The following is a 9,572-nucleotide window of genomic DNA, read 5'->3' as shown; positions in this document are numbered from 1 at the left end:
TATATATATATATATATATAAAAGAAGATGTGGTATGATTGTCAATGAGACAACTCTCCACAATAGACAACGTGACACAGAAACTCTAGGGTCCTTCTTGACATTTATAGGAACATCAGTAATACATCCCGAATGACAAAAATAAAGGGACATTTCGTTAGGATTTGAAAGCGCAAATAGGGTCAAAAAGTGTTTCAGTTTATTGAGATTGAGATACAAATACATGTATAAATAGTCATGTTATATAGGTGGAGATATGTTCTTTGAAAAACAATTGACAATGAACTGAAGAACATAACAGAACATTTACTATTAGCCGACTGAATATATATTTAGTGTCGCATTGTCATTTGACAAAGAAAACAACATACCGAGGAAAAACATACGAAACTTAACAAGGACATACTGAAATAGAAAACGCTATTTAGATGTTCCTGGTTTTTTTCTGAATTGTTATTTTTGGTGTTGATTTGGCACTGTAAATTGAACGTTATTTAACAAAGTGAATGAAGATTGAACTATTGTTGTTTCCTTTGTAGGTCTGTGTTATAATTACAATGTTATTATATTAGTCTCACTTACATACTTTGATAGTAATGTTAATGAAGTGATTAATCTGATTTGAGGAAAACAATAGTCTCATATTAGGAGTTCCGGTTAAATTATTATACTGGACATGTTTTTAAGCGTCACTGATATCGATGAGTCTTATGTAGACAAAACGCGCGTCTGTCGTATCAAATTATAAACATGCATGGTACCTTTGATAACTACTTGGCCACGACTACTTCAGAACATTTGTGTGTCAAGTTGGTACTCTTGTTAGCAAATTTTCGTTTCCACTGGATACATGTACATGTATGCTGAATTTACTAACTGATTATGCTTGTGTTACAAATGAATGGCATACATCTTCAAATAAACCGCCATGTGTTGTCAAGATCAAATATTTAATTTTGCAAACGAAATTCATATAAGGAAAATTTGGCCTCAAACTGAACTTTTGTTTTTTTTTTGTGACTTTTGTGCAAATACAATCTGGAAAAAAGCCCAAATGCTTTAATTGGAAAGTAAAGATGATATTCATTTGAATACCCCTATCATAAATGTCTAATAGGAAAATAAGTCTATATTTGAAAGTCCATCTCAGAAGTATGAAACGAAGCCGTCTCAAAATTACGGCCGAAGACAATTTACGCAAATATGGGTCTCTAGTGTAGTTCTTCAGTGATTGAAGTTTTAACTTGCATTTACATAAATACAATTTTGATTGATAAGCTGATGACAACATACGATCTGGTTACATAATTCAAATATATTTACACGACTAAGGAATTGATTTGATGCTGAAGAGCTCGAGACAGCCAACTAAGTATTTTAGACAACGGTTTGAGAGAGTTCTGTAATTTGTTTTTTGGGTTTTTTTTCTTGTTGTTTACATTTTGCAGAAGGCTATCAGTACTTTTAAGGCGTTAAGGCATAATTAACAAAGTACAATACATCATCTTTTCAGTAAATGCCACAATGCTAGGCACAAATGAAGCTCATACAACCGTGAGAGTAAACGTTGTAGTTTCTGAACATTTTTATACATAACTTATACATGTACCCGTATTTGTTTTTCCCTCCATACTTCTATATCATACAGTAATATGCCATTTTATTATTGATAATTCACATTTTAGACTGATTGAACAGATTGTCCTGAGTACTGCTTGCATATATTATCCATTGACTTTTAAGATTGTCTTGTAAGGTTACGGTTATTTCTTGTTTTGTAATTGCACTGTATCTTATGTACTTCAACTAAACTTTAGTGCATGGACTTTCTTACATTGCGCTTTAATTGTGACATCAAAACTAATAGCATACCCGCATATCAATAACAACAGTACTGTTAATCACGAATGTCGTATCGTGTGTCAAAATTACTTATATCATCGGATACACAAAAAGGCTAAACACCTACCTTATACTTTGCAATAATGTAGACAGAATCAGTCGATGGATGAGATATCTAAAGGAAGCAAATAGCTAATTCGTTTTAATGTGTATTTGATGTTAGATAGGTATTTGCTTAGATTTTGACTTAAAAAACAAACATAAATTAAGAGAAAAAATAATCAAAACTAAATGATACAGCAGATAGGTATTTGCTTAGATTTTGACTTAAAAAACAAACATAAATTAAGAGAAAAAATAATCAAAACTAAATGATACAGCAAACAAATGTACGTACACTTAATGATAACATGTATAGTAACTTTCGTATATATCTATACGTCATGGTGCATTATAAATAAAGTGTGTCGATTAGACTTTTTGTTTGACAAAAAAACAAAATGCTGTTTTGGTCACTTACATGTATATACATTAATTTCAAGAATGCAAAACCTTAAAGGAGCGTTTCCTGTTCACTGATTTGACTCAAATTCGTGTATATAATTGAAAATGAGCATGGGGAATATGTCAAAGAGACAACAATCCGACAAAGTGCAGAAAAGGCCGTCAATGAGTCTTCAATACAGCGAGAAAATCCCGCACACGGAGGTGTGCTTCAGCTAGCCCCTTATAAAAAAATGTACTAGTTCAATGATCAAGGGACGTCTTACTAAACGCCGAAATATGCAAAAGAAACTACGTTAAAGATGTTATCGTAAATACCGCACACTGGACGTTTACTATGTACCGCGCTTTATGTAACGTCACGTCACCTTGACGTGTTACTATGCTTTTCTAATACATCTATCAAATAGTCAAGACGTCTTTTATTTCTATCACCCACTTTATGATATTATGGTGCCGTAACCAAAAGGGAAAATGGATACGAAGATGAAAGCCGTACGAGCGGGACACAAAGGTGCAGTAACGAAACTCCTGAAGAAATTTGAAGAAATTCAACAAAGTTCCGAAGCGGATTATGAGGAAATTTCAACATTATTAGAAGTAGTCACTCAGAAGAAAAGAACTTTAGAGAACATCAATGAGAAGATCTTGGAGCAAACTTCGGATGAAGATGTAGCAGTGGAAATACAGGAATCAGATGAGTACATGTTCAATTTAGAATATAAATTACGGCAAATAACAAAATTGTCAAAGTCAGTTCAAAATCAGAGTTTTCCCGCAAATGAACCTATTTCATCGAATTTGAACCCTCACGCCGATAATTTTATACAATCAGTTCCATCTACATTTATTAGTCAACCTTCAACATCTGCAAACCAACAATATACGCATAGCTCAAATTCACGCGCATCGTCTAGCGCAAACAGCGAGTATCACAAGCTACCAAAGTTAAATTTACCTATATTTACCGGAGATATACTAGACTGGCAATCGTTTTGGGACTCCTATGAAACCGCGATCCACACTAATCCTACACTGAGTGATGCACAAAAATTCAACTACCTAAAGTCCCTTCTACAAAGCGAAGCATTACAAACTATAGCAGGGTTTTCCATGACGAACACAAATTACGACAAAGCAATTTCATTACTCCAGGAAAGATACGGACAAACTCATAAAATCGTCCAAACCTACATGCAGGCCTTACTTGATTTACAGGCTCCAATTAATACAATTACTAGTCTCCGTAACTACTATGATAAGACAGAAACGTATGTAAGAGGTCTCGAGTCACTCGGACAGACAGACGATACTTATGGATCACTTCTTGTCCCTGTAATTTTAAATAAATTACCCGCAGAGATACGTCAACACTTAGCACGAGAACACAGATCCACAAACTGGACCTTACATGATTTACGCAAAGCGCTTCTCGAAGAACTTAATATTATGGAAGCCGGCAAATTACCGGAAAAAGTGGAAAGCCCACTCGCTACTGCTACATTCTTGACCAACGCAAAATCACGTACAAAATCGTCATTCAACAAGAACGAAAGGTCGTATTCGGATAAAAAGATAAACACAAAGCAATGCGCATTTTGTCACGAAATTGGACACACACCCGTCAACTGCACTAAAGTCACAACCGCTAACGCGCGGATGAATATAGTGAAGAGTGAACGATTGTGTTTCAACTGCCTAGGTCACCACAAACTAGCTGATTGTAAATCAAAAAGTAACTGCCGAAATTGTAACAAACGTCATCACACTAGTATATGTAGTAATGATGAGAAATCTGAGAAATCGAGCAAACCGCCAGCCAATGAAACCGAAAATACGGTATTACATTCGTCCCTAACACAAAGAACTACAAATGTACTGTTAAAGACAGCCGTCGCTACTGTTAGTTCGAGAAAACAAAGTGCAGAAGCCAATATTTTGTTAGATGAAGGTGCGCAGAGGTCCTTCATAACAGAGACACTTGCAGAGAAATTGGATTTAGTTTCAAGCGGAAACGAAGTAGTGCACCTTTCCGGTTTCGGAGAACAAAATAGACAAGTAAGACACATGAAATCGGCAACAGTTTATATTCAAACAGATGAAGGCGAAAATATACCACTAAATGTACTAATTATTCCTGAAATTGCAATGCCACTACAAATTCACGTGAGATCCGTTACTAACATGAGACACTTACGAGGACTAAAATTAGCACATCCTGTTTCGGACGATGACATGTTCGAAATTGAAATACTAATCGGAGCAGATTATTATTGGAGTATAGTTGGAGATGACATTATTAGAGGTGAAGGACCAACCGCCGTTGAATCCAAGCTTGGATACCTCCTATCAGGACCAACAATGACAAGTACATGTACTACAAGTAGGAGCTCTATTCTTAATGTTATAGTATCACACAAGACAGAGGAATTAAACCTAGAGAAATTCTGGGAGATTGAATCGCTTGGAGTTGAAGATAAGACCGGAAATACTGAAAACGACGAATTTCAGAAAATGTACGAAGAAACAGCAATATCTTTCAATAACAACAGGTATATAGCCAAACTTCCGTGGAAAGCAGAACATCCACCGCTACCAACAAACAAAGCTGTTGCTTTCAGAAGGACTGAGAGTGTCATTAAACGTTTACAAAAGGAACCAAAATTACTTTTAAAATACGGAGAAATAATTGATGAGCAGGAAAAGCGAGGGTTCATTGAGAGAGTTGATAACGAAGAAATCAATCAAAATATCAAGCTGCATTACATACCACATCACCCAGTAAAAAAGGATTCAGTCACGACCCCAATCAGGATCGTATATGATTGTAGTTGCAAACAGACACCAGATAGTGCTAGCTTGAATGACTGCTTACTGAATGTACCGCCTAAATTAAATGAAGTCACCGCCATACTACTCAGATTCCGCTTGAATAAGTATGCAGTATCTACAGACATCGAAAAGGCGTTTCTAAATGTTGGACTGGACATTGAGGACCGGGACGTAACTAGGTTTTTCTGGTTGAGTAAACCAACAGACCCAAACAGCGATTTAACAACATACAGATTCAAGTCCGTACTATTTGGTGCTACATGCTCGCCATTTATATTGAACGCCGTATTATCAAAGCACTTGAATAACCATCCAGTTGATTTCACGGATAAACTTACCAAAGATTTATATGTAGATAACATTGTATCAAGCTTTGAATCAGAAGAAGAACTGTTGAAATACTTTAAACTCGTTCGTAGTTTATTTGCAGATGGAGGATTTAATTTGCGCTCATGGGCCTCGAACAGTCAACTACTACAAGTATTAGCAAGAACCGAAAACGTTATGGACAAAGATCAACTAGTTAAAATCTTAGGATTACGATGGGATACAGCCAGTGACACATTAGGATTCGTTACGCCTAATCTAGATACATCAGAACTAATAACAAAACGCGAAGTACTAAGACAATCATCAAGGATTTATGACCCGCTAGGAATACTAAGCCCTATAACCGTCCGCAGTAAAATGTTAATGCAGAACATATGGGAGAAAAACTTCAACTGGGACGAATTACTACCCGACTCAACGATCACAGAATGGGTGAATATCAGAAAGGATATACAGGAAGCCACAAAGACAGTTGTACCCCGACATTACTTTGATGAAAGTTCAGACACAAACAACGACAACGTTATACATGTATTCACGGACTCTAGTATGAAAGCCTACGGCGCATGCGCGTACATTGTCGCAAACGGAAAAAGTTCTTTAATAATGGCAAAGAACAGAGTAGCACCTCTGAAACAACTGACAATACCCAGATTAGAATTGATGGCTGCCGTAATTGGAAGCAGACTTTTAGCACACATAAGGAACACTTTGCAGATAACCCGTGCAGTTTTATGGAGTGATAGCCAGATAGTTTTGACCTGGTTAAGTTCAAAGAAACCTTTAAAACCGTTCATTTCAAACCGCGTTAAGGAAATAACAGAGCTAACAGAAGAGTTAACTTGGCGATACTGTCCAAGTGAGTCAAATCCTGCTGACTTACTGTCAAGAGGGATAACCGTTGATAAATTCAAAGACAACCGACTTTGGATGCATGGCCCAGATTGGCTCACACTTGAAGATAATTGGCCAGAATGGAACAGAGATGAAGCACAAATCTTATCCACTATTGCGCACCAAGAAGTCGCGGTAGATACCGTACAAGCTACACAGAACAAATTTACTATACACATGATACAAGGGATCGGAAATGTCATCGATTTGAATAGATTCAACTCATTCAAGAAACTTCTTCGAATTACCGCTTACGTGAGAAGATTTATTACCAACTGTAGAAAACGAGCTATACACACAGGTATGTTAAACACGATCGAAATACAAAACGCATCTTTAACGTGGATAATATACATACAGAAAAAGCATTATTCAGAAATCATTCAAGATTTGCAAACAGGAGAGGGGAAAAAACACAACCTTGTCAAACAACTTAAATTATACATAGCTCAAGACAAATTAATTCGCTGTGACGGACGCATTCATAATGCACCTCTTGAAGAAAATACAAAATTCCCGATATTGCTACCCGCAAAGGACAAATTGACACAACTTATCATAATGGACGCACATTTAACTCATTTTCATTCAGGATTATCGAGTACCGTAACATTACTACGCCAAACCTATTGGATACCATCGATACGACAAGTTATCAAGAGCATTATACATAAATGCGTGATCTGCAAGAAAGTTGCTGGTCGACCGTATTCGGCTCCAGATCCACCTCCTTTACCTAAAGACCGACTAACAGAGGCACCCCCGTTTACAGTAACCGGGGTAGATTTTACTGGCGCCTTGAATGTTAAAACCACAGACGGACTTACCAGTAAAGTATACATTTGTCTCTTTACTTGCGCAAACACTCGTGCTGTACATTTAGAAGTAGTGATGAATTTATCTGAAGAAACATTCATATTAGCGTTTCGAAGATTTGCTAGTAGAAAATCATTACCAAAAACTATGATTTCTGACAACGGAACAACATTCATCGCAGCCGCCAAGCAATTAACAAGATCATCAGCTGTTATAGAAAAACTGAACAACTTCGGCACTACATGGAAGTTTATACCAAAAAGAGCCCCGTGGTATGGTGGATTTTGGGAGAGGCTTATAGGACTAACGAAGGACTCTATCAAAAAGGTATTAGGGCGTTCATTGATTCAGATTGAACTATTAAGAACCATTGTTACGGAAGTTGAAGCTATACTCAACGACAGACCTTTAACATACGTATCATCCGACCCGTTAGATGAACCGCTCACCCCGTCCCACTTACTTTACGGACGTAGAATTACATCACTACCTTACCCTACGAATCAGGAATTGGAACATTCACTAAATGATATGACACATAAATCTACGAATAAACTGTTTAAAATGAAATCACAGATTATTCAAAGTTTTTGGTATAAATGGAAACACGAATATTTAACAGCTCTACGAGAATATCATCGCAATACAGGAAACAATAAACAGCTGATCACCATTGGAGACGTGGTACAAATCTATGAAGATTCGCCGAGGATCAAATGGACACTAGCCGTTGTCGAAAAACTCAACGTAGGAGGAGACGGACTAGCAAGATCTGCCGTCATACGGACCAAAAATGGACTTACATCGCGTCCGATCACAAAACTGTACCCACTTGAAGTTAGTTTGAATAGCGATGATGACAATACAGACTGTGCAATTAAAACATGTCGCAAAGCTAAAATGGTTGCCATGGAGAAGATAAAGAAATGGACTAAGTGAATTATAAAAAGACTTTAAATGTGTTAATAGCGAGATTCAATTTAGTTTTTCATGGACATTAACTCATTTGAGAAATGCTTAAAGTTTTCAGATATTTTATTTTCTTAATAGTTTTAAATTCAATGTTTTTTGGTAATTTCACTTTTGTGCGGCCCCCAGTATATCGTAAATACCGCACACTGGACGTTTACTATGTACCGCGCTTTATGTAACGTCACGTCACCTTGACGTGTTACTATGCTTTTCTAATACATCTATCAAATAGTCAAGACGTCTTTTATTTCTATCACCCACTTTATGATAGATGTCTTACCAAGGCCAGAGGCTCCTCACTTGGAACAGGCACAAACAATCGTCGGGGTTAAACATGTGGGTTTTTTTTTATCTCAAAAGTAGAACTATAAAGAATATTTCGTGTATCCTTTAACACACGAAATGAAACGCGAGTGTGACATATTACATTATTAGCCTGGTGCCTTTGATAACTAATAACGTACGCGCTAGACCTAACTTTTTTAGTTTGTTTAAATTAGAACAGCCCTCTAGTATAATCTTGTCATACATATGAGATAGTTTTGTTACATTTATCGTTCCCGGATGCAAATTGTTTACTGACTGAAAATGATAGTTTTAGTGATAATTGTTGTGAACTCTATCATGGTGACATATTTTCGTATAACTTGCATTCTGGTATTGATAATATTCCTTGGGCTGACACCAATTTATTACAACATTTAGAGAACATTGAAGACAATAATAGTTGATGTGTCTATGATGATGATGGTGGATTCAGATCATCTATATTTTGACTGTCACCTGACATATTATTAGTATTACAACCAGAAGAAGGTGATGCCGATCAATTAAATCATCCCACTAATCTTTTACATGATCATTATGATTTTGATTGTTTTTGATCATCTTACATATCTAACGTGCGTTTCCAAAAAAACATTTTGAAATAGTTTATCAAAACTAAGGCAGGTAAAAGGTATAAACCATGTATACAGTTCAGAAAACTGTTCTATAATAACCTTCGATTAAGTTGAAATGTTTCGATATATGTGTGTTTACAGTTCGTCTGATAAAATCCGGCCTTTAGAAAGCAGAACACAAGGATGGCTGTATTAAGAATAAGAAAAGATAAAATGACACCAGCTGTCTCAATACAACAATAAGGTGATGCGGTATAATTTCCAACAAGACAACTATCCACCGAAAGTTCTTATCTCCATGTTTCTACTTACATGAACAACACCACGGATGCCACAAGAATTGCAGTGGAAATTGGTCACCAAAACTAAAAACGATATTACAGGGGTAGAAACAAAAACCGACAAAGAACTAAACTAAAGACATAAACATTATTGAAAAGACATATAAGAACCTTAATATTTTGCATCGGGAAAATGAAA

General features: G+C 36.3%; 1 protein-coding gene across 1 annotated transcript; it reads left to right on the top strand.

Moving 5' to 3' along the window:
* The first annotated feature begins 2,820 nt into the window (after nt 1–2,820).
* LOC139486698 (uncharacterized) lies at nt 2,821–8,157 on the top strand. The gene has a single exon (XM_071271620.1). The coding sequence runs from the start codon at nt 2,821–2,823 to the stop codon at nt 8,155–8,157; it is 5,337 nt and encodes a 1,778-aa protein (XP_071127721.1).
* The last annotated feature ends 1,415 nt before the right edge of the window (nt 8,158–9,572 follow it).

The sequence above is a fragment of the Mytilus edulis genome, chromosome 8, assembly GCF_963676685.1.
Source record: "Mytilus edulis chromosome 8, xbMytEdul2.2, whole genome shotgun sequence".
NCBI classification, from domain to species: Eukaryota; Metazoa; Mollusca; class Bivalvia; order Mytilida; family Mytilidae; genus Mytilus; species Mytilus edulis.
This window is presented reverse-complemented; position numbering and strand designations above follow the sequence as displayed.

Bases quoted from the DNA above. Each gene is read 5' to 3' on its own strand.
- LOC139486698 (XM_071271620.1), top strand. From the start codon at position 2,821: ATGGATACGAAGATGAAAGCCGTACGAGCGGGACACAAAGGTGCAGTA.